The sequence below is a fragment of the Aotus nancymaae genome, unplaced genomic scaffold (genome assembly GCF_030222135.1).
Source record: "Aotus nancymaae isolate 86718 unplaced genomic scaffold, 86718_ANA_hifiasm-v0.15.2.pri h1tg000016l, whole genome shotgun sequence".
Classification (NCBI taxonomy): Eukaryota; Metazoa; Chordata; class Mammalia; order Primates; family Aotidae; genus Aotus; species Aotus nancymaae.
The window spans coordinates 68,894,164-68,916,557 of NW_026988428.1; the positions used below are offsets into that span (position 1 = coordinate 68,894,164).

The 22,394-nt window shown below is 46.6% G+C and overlaps 1 protein-coding gene across 8 annotated transcripts in view; it reads left to right on the plus strand.

Annotated features, from left to right (window-relative positions):
• Positions 1–22,394, plus strand: part of CRACR2A (calcium release activated channel regulator 2A) — a 141,402-nt gene that overhangs the window by 91,011 nt on the left and 27,997 nt on the right. For 7 of the 8 annotated variants that reach the window (XM_021671346.2, XM_064377530.1, XM_021671348.2 and 4 more), the window contains 7 exons: positions 2,995–3,090; positions 5,291–5,478; positions 7,381–7,479; positions 10,392–10,463; positions 14,437–14,482; positions 17,059–17,165; positions 19,752–20,082. In XM_021671346.2, the coding sequence (XP_021527021.2) occupies positions 2,995–3,090; positions 5,291–5,478; positions 7,381–7,479; positions 10,392–10,463; positions 14,437–14,482; positions 17,059–17,165; positions 19,752–20,082 (939 nt within the window). The remainder of the gene's footprint in view (positions 1–2,994; positions 3,091–5,290; positions 5,479–7,380; positions 7,480–10,391; positions 10,464–14,436; positions 14,483–17,058; positions 17,166–19,751; positions 20,083–22,394) is intronic. The other variant, XM_021671353.2, reaches the window with a different exon arrangement.

Consider the following 22,394-nt stretch of genomic DNA (forward strand, 5'->3'; position numbering starts at 1 on the left):
CCCCAAGTTCAAGATTGTGGTGCCCCCATCCATGCACTTTTGATTCCTGCTTCCTCTGCCATATATTTTTTTCAAGGCATTTATCACCTTCACGCAGGACATGTAATATCCTTGTTTATTTTCATTGACTTATCTGTCTCCTCCTGCTAGCATATAAGTTGCAAAAGAGCAGAGATTTTATCTTTTATTAACTAAGATATCCTTAGCATGAAGACAATGCCTAGAATGTACGAAATGCTCCACAAATATTTGTTAAATGGATAGATGGATGGATGGATGGATGGATGGATGAAGGCTCATGCTTTCCCTGTTAAATTTGTTCTGACATTAGCTATTCCTAGATTAATATGGCAGGCCCATCTAAATGCACCAGCCCAGTTTATCCTATGCCCAGCAGCTCCCCTAAGGGGACAAGCCTTAGAGGCTGTACTACCCATCCTTTACCCTTAGACACCTGGAAAATTTAATAGCCAAGAAAAAACAAATGCCACCTTCCACAGATACCATGGAGGGAGTGGATAACTCCTTCCCCTCTTCCTGGTCTGATTCTTAGCCCCTTACCCAGCCCTGCCATTTGTCTCAAGAGATCAGGACTGGTGAAATCCTCTTCTTTGCCAAGGTAAGCAGGATCCTTCTTGGAACATGTTCATAAAACTAAATAAATAAAAAAAAAAGCTTCAGCGAACTCTCTAGTACCCATTTTTGGATGATCTACTTGGTGGGTTCTCAGCAGAAAGGGCTTTGATCTTGGATGGCAGCTTCCCTTGCCTCTCAGCACTAAGCCTGGCTATTATCATAACCCTTTCTCTTGAACCAATTTTAAGCTTTATGCTGCCTCAGATTATCGACATCACTGCTCCATTTATTATCACAGATGTCATTCAAACTGAGAGGGAATCAGAATCCTTTTCTTGAAAATCTGGTCATGTCCTCCAGCTAGCGCCCTTGTCAGCATTTCCAGGCCTCTTCTGGTCAAGCCTGAAAGCATTCTGCCTGCTCCTGCCCCTCAACCTAGTTGATGGTAGACAGAACTCACACACTTCTCCCCAGCAGACCCCAGAATAGTTTCTGAGAACAGCAGCTCCCCACCCCACCTCCCTGCTGTAAGAGAGCCACCCCCTTTATCACAAATGACCTCCTGCACAGAGAGGCTGGGCTCCATGTCCCCTCTGCCCGGGTCATGATTACAGGTCAGAGGTCTTAGCTAAAGAAAAAGACATGATTTCAGAAGCAAATTCTGGGCCAGGGCATGGCGATGGGCGAGGGGAGAGGTCAGAGAAAAAAAATTCAAGGACAAGTTTGCATCACTGCAGGTGATCCAGCCTCCTGTCCCCTTCTGCTCCCTCCTTCTCCCTTCTTGATACCAAACGCCTTTAAACCTCAGTGCTAAGATTTATGCCTTCTGCGTGAACGTGAAAACTGCTCAGATGTTTTTGCAGCACTATTAAGCCGTTAGATACAAAGGCTTTTGCTGGTGATAGATCAAGGATGGTGGTGCCACAGTTTCTGACGTCATGGAAAAGGCTGGACCCTCGGACCAGAATCTGGATCCTGGCTTGACACTTACCAGTTTGTTTGACCATGAAGGGAGTACCTAATCACTTGCACCTTCCAACCCCCTCAATGCCCTGTCCTGGCCCTTTGTGAGGATACTCTGCAGGCCTGTTGTGGGGACAGCCACATCAGCCTGGGGATTCTGGAGCTGCTCGCTGCTCCCAGCATTTTTCACGGAGAGCAGCAGCCAAGCTGAAGGAGGCAGATTCCCTGGGGCTGATTCTCCGGAAACAAATGTTGGGAGCAGGTGCTGTCTGGTCAGATAGTACCTCTGCCACTCATGTGGTTAACATGAGGATAATCACAGGCTGTCCCTGTGGTTCTTCTGCCCATTTACCTGCCTAAAATGGTCAGAAGAACCTAGTAATATCAATAGAGGATGCAGAAGTGTCCAAAGGCCTCTGGCCCGAGAGGGCCATGTTCCACCACTGTACTGCTGCAGGCTGTCATGCCAGGACACCCCCCTAGTGCAGCATCCCCTGTGGGAAGGAGTCATTCCACATCACAGGAACCCCAGGTGGGGCTCTGAGAGTGAGTTATGTGGCAATGACAATGGTTTCTTCTCTTCTTGCACATTTTGTACCTCCATTCTGCCTTCAGGCAAGTGGAGTGCTGCAGATGGCATGGGTATTTTTGTTTCTATTCTGTGAACAAACAGTGATCCAGAAGAATGTGAAGCCGGGGCTAGAACCCACGTTGTGTCCCTCTGGGCTCGGGGCCCTTATGCCACAGACCCGGCTCTGCTGAGAGCATCAGGCACCCGACAGCCCACACACTTTCCTCCTCATCCCAGAGCCAGGCCCCTTCTCACCTGCTTCAGCCCCTCTGTGTGGGGGAAGCCCAGCCTAGGGAAGGAGCAGGTATTAAAACATCCTGAGGAGCAGGGCCTGGGAGACTTCAATCCCAGTGGGAAAATAGTGAACACTTAGACCCTCAAGAGGAAGAGGTAATGGCCCTGTGTTTCCAGAGTGAGGCCAATCGAAGGCATCCAACGCCAGTACCCAACCCAACCTGGAACAGAATATCCAAGTTGGAAGGCCTGCGAGGTGTCGTGTGCCTCCTCCAGTCACCCCCAGTTTGCACATGAGGAGACTAAGGCCTGATATTTGAACTCAGGCCCCAGTTATCCCTGTTCAGTATTCTACTGCTGGCTGATACTGTCCCCGTTTTTGGTGGAGAGGAGGGTGGCGGTGCACAGTCATCAGACATGGCCACGCTTGCTGTGTGTTTGGATCATGCCTCACTGTTTGCACGATCTGTCTCATTTGGTCTTCCCTGATGGGGCAGGCAGGCTACCAGAGCCCTGAAGTGCTGTGGGAGAAGCCCACAATCTAATACGATGGGGCCTGATCTTCAGTAGGTTCAAGGTGGGAAAAAAACAATCTATAATCCAGGTGTGCTACATTTGGGTCCCGTGTGTCCCTCTTTCCAACTTGGCAGGACACAGAGAGGTTTCAAGCCCGCAGTCAAGAGCTGGAGCAGAAACTGTTATGTAAGGAGCAGGAGCTGGAGCAGCTCACCCAGAAGCAGAAAAGGGTATGTTGCTGCCAGTGGCCTCAGCGTACCTGGCTCTTCACTCCATCCTTTTCTCTGGCTCTTGCCCACTTTCCCTGCCATTCACTTAAGGACTTTTGATTTTTTTCTTAACCTGAAAAGAACTATTTAGCTGTACAAAAGGTAGCATTTAAAATCACAGGTGATACCAAGATAAAGCCTTTACTTCTCCAAAGCCAGGTGTTTAACTTGGAAAAGTTGCCAAGCATTCCCTCACAAGGTATCTGCAGACATGTTCCTATAATTATATCCAGGAGCCATGAGAATGCCAAACTTGAATTTGTTTCCTGCCTCTTGTATAAGAAAAGAGGAGAAAGCTGAGGTACAAGAGACATTGTCTACCACGATGTTTTGGGGGAGGCTGCAGATACATTTTTTCCCTCCAGAATGGCCATGGATACCTCCGCTGGAACAGGCTCTTCCAAGGTCAACCTGTCTCTTCCCTGGCTGTGCGGTGCCTGGACAGGTTCATTGGCATCCTTTGTGGCTGCTCTGATACCTGCAGGGATGCAGACACCAGACGCTCCTCTCTGATGTACCTGAGCCTCCAGGAGGCAGGCTGGGTGGTGCGCTCTGCAGAGCGGTGTCCCTGTGGCTGGGAATGACTGGCTAATGACCCCAGAAAGACTGACTACCTAGGCAAGCCTCATACTTAGTGGCATCCACTTCTTAGCAAGAGCCCCTGAGGGAGACAGACCTGGGTGCCACTGGCCTCCTGTTTTCTTGTGCCTGGTGCTGGAAGGAATCCAGCTCTGGACAGACCCAGACACATTGCTTCCCTTTCAATAGACAAGGCTATTTTTAGCAGTACATTAAAATCTGCTTGAAGACAGCCCTGCTAGGACTAGAGACTGTTCCACTGCTGCTGCTACCCAAGCTATGAATTTAGGTCTCTTTCATTCTGCAGCAAGATGATTTCCACTCTGGGAGCTGCCGGCTGCCTCCGCATTTCCCCATCCACAGTTGTACCTTGCTTCTCCCACTTCTTCTCTTCCCCTCTATTATGCATTAAGTTCCTAGCAATTAGATTTATCCCTCAAATGAATGATTGCCACTCGATTTAATTACTGCATGCTTGCCTGATTACACAGGAGCCTCTTGAGAATCACACCAAATTCCTTGTTGTTACTTCTTCCTCCCCTTACTGGCCACATTCATTAAACTAAATTTATTATGATATATGTACCTTGCTTTGATTCTTCCTCTGGTAAGAGGATTGGAAGTGCTGCAAAGCATAATCACAGCCAAGAAAAGCTGAAGCTATAAAAATGCAGGGCTTTTAGTTGCTTTAGGGACATAGAAAAGGTCTATGTTCTGTTTGACCTGTTTTAGTTATTTCCTAAGAATTTTCAGGGCTTCTGGCTACCCTTAAAAGCTTCTCTAGATTAATGGAAGTGGAGCTGAGAGGAGAAAAGGGAATATATAGATTTACTATCAGCGTGTGAAATTGGGAAGGTTGGTTTTATGAAGCAGGCCATTTGGTTGTTCCCCATCTCCATCAAGGACCAAGGAAAAGAAATTGGCTTAAAAGTCAATAAGATGGGGCTGGGCGCAGTGGCTCATGCCTGTAATCCCAGTATTTTGGGAGGCCGAGGTGGGCAGATCACAAGGTCAGGAGTTCGAGACCAGCCTGACCAACATGGTGAAACCTTGTCTCTACTAAAAATACAAAAATTAGCTGGGCATGGTGGCACACGCCTGTAATCCCAGCTACTCAGGAGGCTGAGGCAGGAGAATTGCCTGAACCTGGGAGGCGGAGGTTGCAGTGAGCCAAGATCGTGCCACTGCACTCCAGCCTGTGCGACAGAGTGAGACTTCATCTCAAAAAAAAAAAAAAAAATTCGACAAGACGGATTTAGGTTAGATCTCAAGGCCATTCACACAGATTGTGGAAGTTCCTTTACTAGTGGTCTTTTTGAATAGAGCAGCTCCTCCTGGACTATTTAGTGGTCCTGTGTGGAGTCAGGGGAGAGACAGGATGCGCTCTGAAAGCTCCTTCCTGCCTAGAGGAGTGTATATGTGTGAACTGAGGAGAGGACAATGCTGATTTACGCTTGAGGCCAGTGAGCGGTGGCAGTGACAGTTCCTGCCTGCCAAGTGGGGAAAGCAAGGTGAGGCCAGAGCAGGCCTCCTGAAGATGGTGGTGGCCCCTCATTCCCCTCTGCCCCTCATTGCTTTGCAGCTGGAAGGTCAGTGCACAGCCCTGCATCATGACAAGCATGAGACCAAGGCTGAGAATAACAAGCTGAAACTCACTAACCAGGAGCTGGCCCGGGAGCTGGAGCGGACCTCCCAGGAGCTGCAGGAAGCTCAGCAGCAGCTGGAAAGCCTCCAGCAAGAGGCCTGCAAACTCCACCAGGAGAAGGAGATGTGAGTCCAGTCTTTGTCCACTCCTCTGCTGTCCTCTAGCACCACCTCTTACTATGGCGTGTCCCCTCGCTACTCGTGTCTCCTTGCCTGTGAAATGTGGATTTGGGCTTCTTCTTCCCTGAGACTCTCCTAGCATTCTTCTAGGATTCTGACACTATTAAGTAGATCAGTTCTGTGTCCAGCATTGCCTAGGATTGACAAGAAACATACAGCCCTGTTCTCAGAAGATACATTCTGTGATTAGAAAGACATGCTATTCCACAAACAAATATAAGGCAGTCTGTGGGCGAATGCTGAGTGAGCAGACAGACCCTAGGTGACTGTTGTCATGTAGAGACAAGGCGGACCAGAGGGAAGGAGGAAGCCTTTTGGGATCAGCATATGATCTGACGGAGCATGTGTCACTGCCCTGGACTCTCCTCTCCATCTCTGCCCATTTTTTTTCACTATGTTCCTCAGATTCAGCTGTGTGGGCCCAGTGGGGAAAACTCCACATCTCTTAGGGCCCGACCTGCAAGTGGCATCCAGCCACAAGGGTTCACTTACTAGGCAGAGGCACACCCGTGGCCGCATCAAGCCTGGGTCTGCCCCTTAAGCTGGAGAAGTCCCTGAAGAGTCAGTCATTTATCTCGTCTTGGGAGTCGTAGGTTTTAGAACAAATGTTCTACTCTGAGGCTCAGGGCAGAGGAATCTCATTTGTTTATTTGTACATTCATTTATCCATATAGTCAATGACTTATTCATTCGGCAAACATTTATTCTGTGCTAGGTACCACGCTGGGCGTTCAATATATCTCACTTATGTTGATAATTTGACATCTTCTCATTTGATCTTTAAATCATCCTGGTGTGGCAGGTTCTGTTATTACGAACTCTAATTTATCGAGGAGGAAACTGAGGTTCAGAGGTTTAAGTAACCGTCCTAAGATGCTAAGAGTTAGACCATCTCGCCAATTTTCCCTAGAGAACAACAAGACTGCAGAAAATATTTTAACAAGAGTAGGACTGACTGTCATTTACACACATTTGTTCGTGCACTCTTCATTCATTCATTTATTCTGAAAAATGTAATTGTGTATCTGATCCCGAAAGTTACCAGGTAGCACCGAAAGTCTAATTTCAGGGAAGAGGGCAGTGTTACTTACCAGAACATGTTTTATAGATGTTAACTCCCCTTGTTCAAAAGACTGCTGGCAGGATTTTGGTCCATAGGCCCAAATAAAAGTGTTCTGCTGGTTTGACGTGTGGAATCCTGTACTATTTGGCACTAATCGCCTGGTAAAAGGGGTAAAAGGAAGGAGATGTGTTTGGGCTGAGAATTTCACCCTAGTAAGGTATCTCCAGTTAAAAAAACCAAAACAAAAAAACTCCCAGGTAGCTGACTTAAAACAAGCCCCTCCATTCCAATTCTTGGATGACCAATTGTGGAAGGACAATATATTTCATTGTGAACAAGCAAAATCAGTTCCTCCTCATTGAGAACAGGTCAACAAGGTACAGGCATTTAGCTTTACAAACAGAATTAAGGATTCAGGCTCTTAAAATTCAATCAAGCTCTAAAAGCAACTGACATCTGAAGGCACAAGCATTAGAACAGCAAATGGAAATAAACCAGTGCTGGAGTATCACATCACAGCATGAGGATTCAAAGCTTTCTGAAGTCTTATCTTAATTAACCAAGCCAGAGACACAATCGCTGGAGGTTGGGAATTGAAAAACAGGGAGGGAAGGAGGGAGGGTTGGGAAGAAGAGAGAAATATGACTCCAGAACCTTCTCAACTTGTTTTCAAGAAGCTTGCAATTTCTTGTGCAGCTGGGGAGCATGCCGGGGCCCAGAGAGCATGTCCCGTCCAGAGAGGGCAGGAGAGCAGTGCAGCGAGAGGCTTCCCTTGTTCTCCACAGAGTGGGGTTGCAGACCGGCAGATGGAGAGGACTTCATTTTATACATGAGGAAACTGAGGCTCAGAGAGGTGTCGTGACTGGCCCAAAGTCACGCAGCTGGTGAGTGCCAGACAGCAGGGACAGAGCCCAGTTCTCCTGACAGTCCTGTGCTTTCTGACAGGATCTTGCTGCTCCGTGCTGCCACAGAGCAGCTGGGAGGGAAAGGGTGGAGCTGGGAGGTAAACAGCCTTAGTCACGGATCAGCAAGAATTCTGAACAGGCAAAATTAATTTTCCTGTTCTCTGAAGATGCTCAAGGTAACAGAAGTAGATTTTAAAATGAGATAAAGAAAACTATCAAGCAGAGAGATGATGTAAAGATAAAGGTCAGCTGAGAAGCAGCAACGCTCTTTATTTTTTAATTAGCTTTTATTTGATAAGTAGTTATGACAAGGCATGAAATTCAAAAGGCACAAAATCTTATATGCTCCCTGACGTGACCCCAGCATGCAGTCATCAGAGCCACTGGTCATGGTTTCTTGTAGATCCTTTCAGAGTATGCTGTGTATTTGCGGGCACAGACACATATGTGCACGCACGCGTGCGCGCACACACACACACACACACACTCTTTTCCTTTACAAAACAGTAGCATATTAAGCATACTATTCTGCATTTGCATTGCATTTTTCACTTGATAGCATGTCTTGTGAAGTGCTCCAGAGCTCATCCCTCCCCTAAAACAAGTTCAGCAGTTCCCTAAGCGTAGCCAGAAACATCTCACCAATTACCCTCTCAGTTTACATATTACCCATGTAGAGACTTTTAGAACCTCTAGGTTAGAAGGACTTTAGAGGTCATTTAGTCAAATATCTAAGTGACTTTTTTTTTCAGAAATGCCTTTTTGTTGACTCAAAAATATATTTCTGAATATATGTGTATATATATGTATGTACAAATATCCAAGCAGATATATGTTTACTAGACAAGTAGATACAGTACATGTATTCACATGTATTTGGAATACATACGTGTGCATATAGGTGTGTGTTTATATAGCTCCGATGGTCACTGGTGCTGTGTATGCAGAGCCAGAGAAGACTTAGAATTTGAGAACTGGCTATTTGATAAAACACTGTGAGAACCCAGACCTGAAGTCCCTGGTGAATGATTTTCCTGAGCAGAGGAAAAGCTGTGTGCTCCTGGCCACCCCTGGAGAGAGTCAGGACCCAGGGTGGTGTGCGGGAGCCCTAAAGCACAGCACCAGGATCTTCAGCTCCAGGGCCTAGAGTCAGGCCCTGGCAGCTCTGCTCACAGAGCACTCATCAGAGCACAGTCCCAGACAGGGGCTTGCAGACCCAGTTTGGATAATGGGAAACACATTATTTTCCTTCAAGTTGAAATTAAATATAATTGGTAATAAAATGTCAGGAATTTGCGTCTCTGCAGGAGCCAGAAAAGGTTTCTTGCTTAATTAGAATTGTCTGCGTTGAACTTAGAATTTCATTCAGCCTGTTATTGCTGTAAATTGACTTTACAATTATTCTATAAAGCCGGGGGAAAAGAAACAGTGTGCTTAAGGAATCAGGTCATTAGGAGCTTGGCAGGAGAGTCCTGTGGACCAGCGTGTTAGTGCTGTTTCTGCCAGCTCAGTAATGACATTGATGGGATTGCAGAGGGGTCTTGTCCAGCACAGTGTGTATACAGCCTGGCATCCCTGACAGCCCGTGGAAAGTGATATCTGTATCAGCTTGCAAGATGCTCCCTCCACAAAAATCTGTGCTGCAGTTTGGAAATGTGGACCCTTGTAGTAAGATCAGAGGGTGATTAAAAAATGTCTAAAGCATGATATAGAACACAAAGGGAAAAATGAAGACAGAATTGTGAAATTAAGCCAGCTTCCCAATGTCACCCAATTTCTTATTTTTTTCCTTTCCTTTCTTCCCTGAGTGATACTGAAGACTTCCCCAATTATCCCTTCCTTCCTTCCTTTCCTCCTTCCTTCCTTCCTTTCCTCCTTCCTTCCTTCCCTTTCCTTCCTTCCTTCCCTTCCTTCCCTCCCTTCCTTCCCTTCCTTCCCTTCCCTTCCTTCTTTCCTTCATCTCTTCCTCCTTTCTTTCCTTTCTTCCTTCTTTGCTCCCGCACCTCTTTCACTCTGTCTCTCTTTTCTTTCTTCCTACAGCTATTTGCTGATTACACCTCCATGCCAGGCACTGTGTCAAGGACATCAGTGTAAACAAACCAGGCACAGCCCTTACCTCCCAACCTGAGTTGCCATCTAATTGCCCTGGGTCACAGCCTTCTTGCTTCTCTCTCCCCTTCCTCACAACTCCTGCTATAATGAACATGTTAGCACAGTGATGTAAATGATTATAATAGATGCATTCAATCTCTGCATTACAGCTAGATCATAAGTCAGAGAAATGAATGCCCAATAGTGAAAAGTCCAGATATCTAGGGACTTCGGAAGGAAGGTGGGAAAGGGGAGGTGATTCTTCCAGAGCTCCTAAAAACACCCTCAACCAGTCTCTGGGTGGGGCAAGAATGGGAGGGAAGGTAATACAAATTCTGCTCTCACCCTTCAAGATCTGGCTGGAGAAGAATATTGATTCTAACTCCCTGAAGTCCAGATAGGACAGGGCAGTTTTGTGTCTGGACAAACTGTATAGTGACCAACCAGCTTATTCACAGGTGGCATGTGAAGTGGCTGTGGAATAAGCTGGGTCTGGGGGTAGGAGGGGACCCTGGTTTAGTCACGGATTGTCAGTATAAACTGGAAAGACTTAGCAGACTTCTCTGATGGTCACAATCTATAAAATGGGGATAAGTTCACCTCCCAAGTTGAGGATGTGTGATGACAAACTGAGATCATGGTCCAAAGCACTTGCATACCATAGGAGCTCTCCAGGAGAAGACCACGTTCCTCCAGTGCCCTCTGTCCCCAGCGTGACATAGCCTGCCGGTCTCCAGCATGAGGGGTCCAGGCATCCGGCTTCCACCGGGAGCTCACCGTGGTGTGTTTGCCTCTCCCAGGGAAGTGTACCGCGTGACGGAGAGTCTACAGCGCGAGAAGGCCGGGCTCCTCAAGCAGCTGGATTTCCTAAGGTGCGTCGGTGGGCACTGGCGTGTGCTGAGAGCACCTCCCAGAAGCCTAGGGTGGGAAGGACCAGTCTGAGGGTGTCATTCTTGCCTATGTGCTGGAAACACATGCTGCTGAGAGAGCACCCTCATTCCCTTGGTCCCCATCGTAGTGTTTGGACCACTGAGTAGCCCCCCTGTTATGTTTGGTCCATTTACACGCACACCCACATCCCTCTCCAGTTTATTCTTCCTGATGGGGAGGCTCTACCCGACTCTTCTGAGCCCCTCACAGGATTGTGTGTGGTACATCCTCACGTGGGAGTGGAGCTGGGTTTACTGAGCCTCTAATCTATGCCAGGAATATTATCTCTTTCATCTCAGCAAAGCTGTTAGGTAAGTAGGGTGCTTAATTCACAGGAATTAACTGATGGGGAAGTTGATATCAGAGGAATGAAGTAATTTACCGCAAGTGACGCAGCTACTCGCTGACAGAGCCAGAATGGAAATCCATAACTTGGCTATGTTCTGTTCATGTTTGTGGAATGAGTATATGAATTGCAAACAGAACACCAAGAAAAAGGTTTCTCAGCCTTCAAAGACCCCCAGCGATAACATTCAAAGTTTACTGGTCTGGAATGTGCACCACCCTCCCCTCCTCAAAGAAACAAACCTATGTGGGGAAGGATGGAATGTTTGGTGTTGCCCATGGTCACTGCCTGCTGAGCACCTCTTGGTGAGGAAACAGAAGGACCTTGGGTTCTGATTTCTGAAGCGCAAGTGGTTTTGAGTCACTTCCCAGTTATGTTGCAAAGGTTTTTGTTTTTGTGGGAGCAAGGGTAGCTCATTGTGTCTGGCATCTGTGATGCTACCCAATGGAAAACTGCTTCAACCTGAATGCATTTCCGATTGCGTTCAATACGTGATTCCGGCAGGCCTCCAGAGCCAGGGGACATGCAAAGGGGTTTTTAGGTAGCCAAGTTATAATCCATTTGTGAGAAGGTCTTGATTCTTAGGAAGGCTTTAATAAAAGGAAGAGAACAAAATGTGTACGGACAAGTTTTGGAGTCTTTTTTTTTTCTATTGCATTCAGAAAATATAAAAGGGCATATTCAAAGAGAATGAGCAGGGGAGAATGACAAGGCAGCTCTCTGCAAATACTTGGGGGTCTTTTTAACGGAGACTAGCATTTGTGCAGAATTGCAGAAGGCCTGAGGCCTTTCTGTGCCATCGATCCAGGGTTACCAAGCTTAAGCCCCACTGGCTAATGAAAGCTGAGAGGTGGAGCGAAGGCCCAGGAAACCACCAGGATTCAAGGGAGAGAGAATGCTGAGATGGGACTGGGGGATAGCGGGAATGTGGAGGGAGGGTAGCAGTGGGATGGTGGTGGAATCAGGACAACAGCTGGGGTGTGACGGGGTGAGAAGGGCTGCCATCTGAAGGACAATGGGCGCAAAAGCGAGCGATTTCAGGGCACTTGATTGGGAACATGCACTTTGAAGCTGGATCTGATTCAAGACCCAGCACTTCCTCTCATTAGCTTGTGTGACTTTGGGCAGTTGACTTAAGCGGTCCGAGTCTTAATTTTCTCATGCCTAGCTTACAGGCTGCTTTTGACAGTTAGGTGATTTATGTGAGTAGGAATCACAGTAGAGCAGCGATGTGAACCAAAGCAGATACGTTTCTTTAAATACCGAGGTTTCTGTATGGAGGGGACCACACAAAGCAGCAAACAACGCAGCATGCTTTCCAAAAAACGGTGGGACTTTCCAGGTCTCCCAAGGTCCTCACTCAGGTGCAGGGGTGCTAACTCACAGCTCTGTGAGGAGTGAGGGTCCCTCTGGCATGAGCAGCTCCCTCTGCCATTCTCAGGGCTTATAAAATAACATCCATGTCCCTCCTGACTTGCTCTGGAGGCCCTGGCTGCGTGCCTGCCTGCTCACCTCATACAGGTAACTGAAAACCACGCTGGCACATTGCTATTGTTTTCTGCAAGACTGGGGAATTGGAAGTCAGTTGCCGAGGTTGTGACGCCTCAGGCCCCACCTAAACTCTTTTTCTGTAGTCTACAACACACTTAGCAGAGCGCCTGGCCCCCAGTAAGTACCCCCTAAATGGCTGCATTGTGATGATTAGGACCTATCCATGGCTGTGCCCTCCCTTCCCCTTCCAAAGTGTGGGTTTGTTCAGAGGCCACTGGCCGGAAGAGTCATGGAATCACAAACCTGCTAAGGACTTGGAGGGCATCTGGCCCTCCCTCTCCACGTCTTGTGTTAATGGATGAAATTCCCAGCTGTGAACCTCAAGTGCATTCCACAGTCGCACTGCAGACCCAGTCAACTCACTTTCCCAACTGCTCCTACTTTAAGTCCCAGAAAAAAGACTCCTCTTTTTCCATCCTCAGGCTTTCTCCTGTTTCACAGCTGGAACCATTAGATAAGAGCTTCCTCCTGTGCCCACGTCTCTGCCTTCTCTTTATGGTGGATGCTCTCCCCATGCTCATCACAGAGGCCACCCCCGCCCCCGTGCCCAACTCACCCTCTAGAATTAGAGCCTGTCCCTTCCTGCCCCCTCAAGGACTATTCCAGCATGTGTTCTTTCTCTCCTCCATCGTCATTTTATCTCTTTTGAAGATAGCTACAAATAGACTCAAATATTTCTTGTCTGACATGTCTTGTCTTCGCATCCCCACCCAGCTGCTTGCCATTTCTTCAATCCCTTTACAACAAAAGTTTCAGAAGAGTTGTTCGCATACACTCTCTCCACTCTCTCCTTTTCTTCACACTCTCAACCCAACAATCAGGTCTTCCCAACTCCCCCCTCCACAGAAACAGTTCTTGTCCAGGTTGCTAGTGACCTCCATGTTGCTAAAAATACTCATCAAGTGTCAGGGCCCCACCCTTGCCCCCAGCAGCCTATTCTTAGCACCGCATCCAGAGGGATCCTTTGAAAACTGGAGCCAGGTCATGACGCTCCTTTGCCATCTGCTTCACCCTGACCCACCCCCCGCTCCTTGGCTTCATATCTCATTTGGAGTAAAAATCAAAGTTCAGGGCCGGGCGTGGTAGCTCACACCTGTAATCCAAGCACTTTGGAGGCCAAGGCGGGCGGATCACCTGAGGTCGGGAGTTCAAGACCAGCCTGACCAACATGGTGAAACCCCCGTCTTTAAAAAGAAAAAAAAAAAATCGAAGTTCAGGCAGTGGCCCACAAGGCTGTGAAGAGACAGGTCCTAACCACCATCCACTTTGTCTCTGACTTCATGTCCTAACTACTCTCCCTTTGGGCACTCTACTTCCTCCATTCTGTTTCTTGCTCACACTAGGCGCATCCCAGCACAAGGCTTTCCCCTAGCCTCTCCCCTGCCTGGAATGCTTCTCTCTTTCCTTCAAGGCTCTGCGCAAATGCTGTCTTATCAGTGAGGCACTGACCTCTGTAGTTGAAATACAACTCCACCCTCTGGCTTCTTTTATTCCACTTTCCTGCTTTATTTACTCAATAACAATTTTCCCTTCACTAAAATACAAGTTCTGTGAGGCAGGATCTTTTTGTGTTGGTCATTGGTGTGACCTTGATGGCTAAAAGAGTGCCTGGCATGCAGTGGGTGCTCAGGAGACATTCGAGTGAATCCGTGCATGTATGAATAAATGGTGCACAGAGAGAAAGAAAAAGGGAGCCCAACAGGAAGCTCCCAGACAGAGCTGGAATGCTGGGGTTGCCCTCTGTAGGTGGTGCCTCTAATAACAGGAGAGGCCATGCATAATCCTGATGGATTATATCTCAGTCTATCCCTGCATCTGAGTGTACCTATCTGTACACACAGACTATCCCCTACCATTAATCACATCTCCAAGGAAGGAAATTCCACCAACTCCCTGGTCTTCCACACCATACCTTCCCCTGCATCCATCTGACTAGTGAATTGGCTGCCATCAGAACTACATCAACTACATCAACTACAAACTCCATGTTTAAATAGATTCCCCTTTACCATCCACAGGGAAAGGAACAAGCACCTTCGGGATGAACGGGACATATGTTTTCAGGTAACTGGCCAGTTCTCCCTTAGCTGTGGGGGACTGAGGGCTGTGGTCCACGGGACAGCCAGATCCATGTTGAGACTGGCCCAGCAATGTCCTGACACCTGGGATCTATTTGGCAGGATGATGGCATAAAAATGTTTGCAAATAATAAAATTCAGGGTGGCCTACTGGGTAACAGTGTGTTAATTTTGTGCAAAGTAATGCAGTTTCCTCTTGGCACAACAAGACTAAAATATTTGGGAGGGTCGCACATTTCTTGGATACAGAAATGATAGTTCTATCCATGAGATGGCGCAGTTGAAATGTCATTATCACTTCTAAACCAAAATGCTCGCAGCTTTTTTCTTCATTTAAATTTTTATCTCGATGACAATTTTGCATTGTATACTGTCATAGAACATATTAGAGATGTGCATTTCACTATTTTCATAATTGATTTTGTGAACAACTTTTCTCTACCCTACAGGGACCCCTACTCTTCCATACCTGAGTACCATGTCTATCTCTCTCTCTCTCTCTTTCTCTCTCTCTCTCTCTCTCTCTATCTATATATATATATGTATATATACATACACACACACATGCATATATACACACACACATATATATGTAGTGCATATATAGTGTGTGTATGGGTGTATGGTGTGTATGTGTGTGTATATACACACACACACACACACACACACTCTTTCCTAAATGGCATGAAATCCTATGTTTATTTAAAGGTCTTCCCTGTGGACCACATTGGCCAAAACCTAGGATTCCATGCTCTTACTCATCTTCCCCTTTAGACAGGAGCCACTGGGTGCTCTGAAGGGAAGGAAACTGGAGGCCAAATTGATTGATGTGACTTCCTGATTATCAGGATTACCATCCTATGAATTCTATGTGTGTCCCTGAGCAAATCATTTACCACCATGGATCATGACCCGCTGTCACATGTGGAAAGTGAATTCCCATCCCTGCTCCATATCATAGGAGTCTTTGAGAAAGATTCTTGGAAAGGGGATGATATAAATTGGACCCTTAGTTGAACAGTGACCTAGATATGGTCAGCAGAAGGCAGCTGGTTTGCCCTAAATTACATCTGACCTGCTTTATAATTGCAAATCTCTGGGGGACTGCATTACACCACAGTTTCTTTTCCATCACTGACTGGTAGCAAACATCTCTGCCACCCACCTATGTGTACTATTAGAGCAAGACTTATGCCTACACATATTTGTTTGATGATGATAATGGTAGTAATTGTTTTAGAAGTAACACTGAATTTGTTTTAAAACTTCCAACCAAATGTCACTCTAATCCCTTTACCTCCCTTCCCTTTACCTGCCTAACTCATTCTGCTTTGAAAGGGGCATGGAATTAAGAACTCCAGTGGGGAATCAAAGAAAGAGGGACAAATTGAATAATAATTGAAGATTAATTTGGAATCAGCATAGCCATACCTTCGGGGGCTCTGGAAGCACTGCAACTCCTCCTCTCATTTAGGATCATTGGGAATCATGGGATGGCTGATTAACAAGATTTTTCCTGCTAGCTAACTCCCCCGCCTCATCTCCTAGAAGACATCTGTCAGGGAGCATGTAGGCAAAGGGGGTTGTAAACCCCTGCTCCACCCAGGTTCTGTGTTGCAGATGTTTGAGTAATTTATCTACACCCAGCCTACTTCCACCAAAGAGCTGAACTACCTTATGCTAGCTCAGAAGCTATGAACAGAACACTGAGTTAATTGATCCTCCTGGCTAGTTACTTTCTCATTACATCTGAGACTTTAGAAATAAGGGATTCACAGAGTTTTTTTTGTAACGCCTGTAAATATTTTCTCTATTCACAGAAGTTTTTTATGCCTGTAAATATTTTTTTTTCTTTTTTCTTTTTTTTTTTTTTGTCTGATCAGATGTGGTGGCTCACTTTTGTGATCCCAACACTTTGAGAAAGTGAGACATGAGGATCACTTAAGGCCAGGAATTCAAGACCAGCCTGAGGAACGTAGCAAGATTCCATCTCCACAAAAATTGAGAAAATTAGCCAGACGTGGTAGGGTGCCTATAGTCCTAGCTACCCAGGAGGCTGACGCTAGAGGATGGCTTGAGTGCAGGAGCTTGAGGCTACAGTGTGCTGTGATCATGCCATTTCTCTCTGACCTGGGAGACAGAGCAAGGCCCTGTTTCAAAAATATAGATATATTTTTTCAGAAGAGATAAATGTTTTATGGGTATTTTCTATATGCATTAGGAATATGTATGGAAAATATGCATCAACACTTATCTCTCCTTCTTTTTCCTTTTACAAATTATCAGTACTCCTGTGAAGAATAACATGATGGACCCCAGGCTCTAAACTGTGTATTTGTTCATTGATTAGATAACTAGAAAGGAGATGGAGGGATTCTGGTGAAGAAGGGGTGATGGCAAAAGGGAAGAGGGGGTAAATGCTAACAGGGGGACAAAAACATTGCTTACTTCCTTCAGAGTTCTGTGTAGAGCCTGGTCTGTGAGGTGGGAACCATGGGTCCTTTTCTGTTCAAACATCGGGGCAAATAGGCATGGATCTGAGGGCATTTTGTGTTTCTACAGAAAGACAAGGCAGCCAAGGCAAACACAGCTGCTTCCAAGGCAAGCTGGAAAAGAAGATCTGGCTCCGTGATAGGCAAATATGTGGATGGCAGAGGAATTCTTAGGAGGTAAGTCATCTCCACTTGCTCACCACTTCATTCTTCTTGCGCTCATTGGGAGCTGGCTCTGGGCCCACACTCAATGCCTGCTGCCCCCCTGAGAGGTGACCCTGATGAGGAAACTGAGGTCAGCCGTGCTCACTCCCCTCAAATGTTGGAACACATGACCCTCCCTGTTCTGACATCCAAGCCAGAAAGGGAATGTGCAGAGCAACCCCCCCAAGGACAGATCGTTGTCTTCTGAGACTGCCCCACCCTATTGTGTGCCTGCAGAGAGGGACTGCAGAGCAGCAGAGGAGAGGAGTCAAGGGCGAGAGAGAGATGGAGAGTGTAGCTGGATGACACTCTGTTGTCTGCTGAGCAGAATGGATGCACTTGGTATTTTAGGAACATGACTATATTGGCTGTGAAGGTTAATTAAAGTGTCAAGTAGAATCTCCAATAGTTAACTCCTTTTACAGACAAGATTAGGGCAATGACTTAGATTTAATTAACTCTAACATAACACATTTTGTTGCTCTTGGGCAGTACATGATTGAGCTTGAACACCCAAGGGTAGGCTCATTGTTCATTCAGAGACGAGACAAACCGGTCTCTCCTGCCCACTCTTCATTTTGCCCTGTGCTGTGTCCACATAGATGGCCACAGAGAGGCAGAGGCATCCTGACCCTTCAGTGTCAGAGCCAGAGAGACCTTGAAGACTGCAAGCATGAAGTTAAAAGATATGCAAAGGGGACGTGGCTCTGGAGATGTAAATCAGCTCATCAGTAAAACCTTTGGGCCTGATCATCATGCATTCCTGTTCTAAATAGCTGAATAATGAGATACAATTTGAGAGCCAAATTTCTGCAAATAGCAGTTGGCCTGTTGATTCCTCAGAACTGAATGGATTGATTCATAGATTCGACAGACGTTTACTGATTACCTACTCTGTACCAGACATTCTTTTGAGTTCTGTAAAGGCTCCAAAGATAAATTATACGTAGGTCCTACCATTAATATCCATTATTAAATGCTTACTTAATATTTATTGAGTATCTACTATGTGTGAGGTGCTGTGCTATTTGCTGGATATACAGTAGTGAGCAAAATAGACCTACCTCTGTCTCATCGAATTTCTGATTGAGTGGAAGAAGCAGGCAATAATCAAGTAAGCAACGAATGGTGAGCCCTGAATTCTAACACAGACTTTGCCAAAAGAAGCTGCTGTCCCCACTGATGGCAGAGAGCACTTGGTGGCAAAACCAGAAAGGAACTCAGTCATGCTACAATGCAGGTATTACAGAACGGCAGTAGTGCTTGAGAATTTCCCAGATAAAAAAGCCTTTTCCAAGAAATCCTTTGTTTTAAGGCCTGTTTAAGTGGCTATTTCTTTTCTGGTTGCAAAGCCTTTGGAAAAATGTGCTCTGTGTGTGTGTGTGTGTGTGTGTGTGTGTGTGTGTGTGTGTGCATAGTTGCTCATGTGTACACACAAATATTCACTTCTGTGTGTATAAGCAGAGTAAAATTAGATGGGAATGCCAACTGTGTTCTAAAACAGATAAGCACTTAATAAGCTTGATGTGATATATAGGAAGTTTGCTGGAAAGAAGACATTTGTTAAGGTCCTCCTTGTCAAACATCCTTTAAGGCAATTTCTGTGAGGCCTTTGCTCTCAAAACCTGAAAATACGGACTCTGCATTGACCCCACATCCCATTGCCCGATTCCCTACCCTGCCTATAGCTTCTCCTTGCCCTTAGTGCTCAAATGCTTCTAGAAGCAAGTGTGCACTTAGGCCTCAGAGGCCACTTACTCCTGATTCTGGCTTCCAGGGATACAGAAAGAGGAAGAGAAAGGGAGAGGAAGGAGAGGTGGATGAAGATGCTCTGCATGGCTTTCTTCTGACCCAAAGCCTCTTGTCCAGGGGGCAGCTGCCTGTGAGCCAGCAGACCTGCTGTGTCTGGAGGTGGGGCCCCTCCAAAGCACCGGTAGCCCTCGCACTGTTGAGGATGTTCTACAAGCATGTCTGTTTTTATGCATTGTTTAATTTGTGAATAGACAGAGCAGACAGGCCACATTTTACAGCAAGGCCTGAAGAGTTGAAGTGTCTCACCTCAGGACACACAGTTAATAAGGGCTGGCGATGGGGGCAGAGCGAAGGCCACCTGATAATGTTAATCGGGGTGTTTTATAGCTGAGCCTGAGACTTTTTCTTCTCAACCTGTCCTTCTCCTTCATAGCAGTCTCACAATTTGTAAATGATGTATTTATTTGTGCCATTATTGCTTTAGTCCCTCACTAAGCCAAGCATTCCATGAGGACAGGGACTATGTCCATCTGTAAATGGCATCTTTACTTAATACCTGCTCATCATCGTCATCATCGTCATCATCTCTGTCACCATCTGCCTCAGCAGTGGCAGCAGGCACCGAGTGGAAGCTGTTGAATGATGAGCTGCAGAATGCTGGCTCGTTTGCTTTTCCCTTTCCTGGAGTGCTCTTCTCCAAAGGTGTGACGCTCCTTGGTTATCTGTTTGTCACAAAAGCTGTCATGCAGTCCGTATTGAAATACTTTGTGAAATCATTCCAACTCTTCTCTCTTCCTGCCCCAATAGCCAGTCAGAGGAGGAGGAGGAGGTGTTTGGCATCCCAAGGAGAAGCTCCCTGGGCCTGAGTGGATGTCCCCTAACAGAAGAGGAGCCAGGAACCGGGGAGACAGGGCATGGGGGCCCATACCCCCGGCCACTCCGCAGAATCATCTCCATTGAAGAAGACCCCCTGCCCCAGCTCCTGGATGGCGGCTTTGAGCAACCCCTGAGCAAATGCCCAGAAGAGGAAGAGGTCTCTGACCAGGGGGTACAGGGACAAATCCAGGAGGCCCCACCCTTGAAACTCACCCCCACATCTCCCCGAGGGCAGCCTGTTGGAAAAGAAGCCCTGTGTAAGGTAAGGGCACATCCTACATTGGTTCGTGGACATCACTCCTATGACGTGTCTTTTGCATTTGAGGTCAAGAGCCTGGAGACACAGCTCAGAGGGTCGGATGCTGCAGGTCTTGCGATTCAACACATTTGTGTCCTCCAACTACCACCTTCCCCTGCTTAGCTGAGTGTCATGAGGGGAGACTCAGGGGTCCTGATAAATTCTCCTTAAACTGTTGTTTGCCCCATTCCCGACCCTGTGCTCTCTCTTCTGATTCAGATTCAGAAGCATTAATTGAGCACCTACTAGGCTCCCAGCATCCAATTTCATGCACTTTTAAAGTTGCATGCCATGTAACTGCTCTTAGCAGAGCCAGTGTCTGTTTTAGAAACTTTGCATACCATCATTTTTCTCTCGGTTCTTAATCAGCTAATCACACTTTCATTCCAAAATTTCCTGCCTACTCCTCCCTTCAGTGCCCCTGCACCTCCCACCAGGTCTTCCTACTAAATTCTGTAGGAAAAGGTCTTTGCCTCGTTTGTGACCCAGGCCTCGGAATAGGCTCCTTGAGCCCTCATCCTGCACTCAGCCTTCTGAAACAGCTTTAGACCCATCCACAATAGTGTGAAAAAGAGGCTCCTCCTTGCACGCTGCGGCAGCCATTGAGAACTGAGCCTTTGCCACATTGAACTTTCCCCAGTGGCTGCATAATGGACTTTCTGGCATAGGTTACCATTCTCAGGCCAGGATTAACACTCATGCCCACATATCACTCCTCAAAGGCCCTGGTGCAAGGGGAGAATGGAGAGCTGGGTGGCAGCGATGTGGGGTCCCCCTCCCTCTTGCACACCCTTCCACATCCCCTTCAATGCACAGACCTACACTTGCTGGCAATAGGTACAAATGGGATCTTATATAACTCCAACATGTCTCCCTAAAATGTGAAAGAAGTGTCCAGAGGTCAGTAGGAGATGGGGGCAAAGAAAAAGGCTCAGGCATCCACAGCTGCTGTGGCAGTTTATCCTCACCGCCATCTGATGAGTCAGGTCAGAAATTTATTCTCCCCATTGACGGATGGGAAAGTCGGAGCTCAGAGGGAGAAGCCAGCCCCACCGTGATGGGGAGCCCTCTCACTTCTGTGCCCGCTCCACGAGGTCCTGCTGCCATTTTGCTGGGAATAGAAACAGCAGCAGGGAGGAAGTATGAGTTACTAGCAGCCACGTAACAGCTCCGGCAGGAGAAGGTATGCTCGTTTGAGAGCTACTGCAAGGCAGGGCCTCCCGTACAGGGCTGGTGAGGTGTAAATTGGTACAACCCTTCTGAAAGTCATTTGGTAATATGAATCAAGAACTTAAAAATACCATATCCTTTGAACCAGCACTTTTACTACTGGCAATTTTTCGTAAGGAAATAACCAAAATCAGACAAAGATTTAACTCAAGAATGCCAGAGTTATTTATGATAGCAAACAGGTGAATAAAATGTCATAGGGACATAAGGCATAGTACATTAATTCACTAGAATATTATACAGCTGCTAAAAATATTTTCAAAAATCTTTAGTGACTAAAAAATATTTATAATTTTACAGTATATGATAAAGTAGAATAAAAGTTTGTGTATATTTATCTCAAATCTCGGTAAATAAAACAACGATGATATAGAAACAAAGCTGGAAGGAATGCATCAAGTTATAAATTGTGGGCCGGGCATGGTGGCTCACACCTGTAATCTGAGCAATTTGGGAGGCCATGGTGGGAGGATAGCTTGAGGCAGGAGTTTAAAACCAGCCTAAGCAACATAGCAAGATCCCATCTTTACAAAGAATAAGAAAAATAGCCAGGCATGGTGGTACATGCCTATAGTCCTAGCGACTCCAGGGGCTGAGACAGGAGGCTTGAGTCCAGGAGTTCAAGGCTGCAGTGAGCTGTGATTGCATCACTGCCCTCCAGGCTGGGCAACAGAATGTGACCCTCTCTCTTAAAAAATAAAAAGATATGAATAGTGACCATTTCAGGATGGTAGGGTAGATTATGAAGAATTAATTTCCTCTCTACTTTTGTGTATATCATAATTGTAAAAATTAGCATATAGTTTATTTCTTAAAGGCTTATTTTTTAAATTAAAAAGTGTGAAGGGAGGGGGGATGAGAAGACTTGCCAGCCAGGTACTCCTCCAGCCCCCTCCCTGCAATCCAGCCATCTCATTGCCCTGTGGCAGGTGGCCTGTCCCCCAGAGGGGACAGCAGGTTAAGTGCATGAACATACCTGAGAGTTTGCTGCTCCTGTGAGGTGAGTCCTGCCTGACGCTGAGCCATTTATGTGTTTTGTTTGAGGG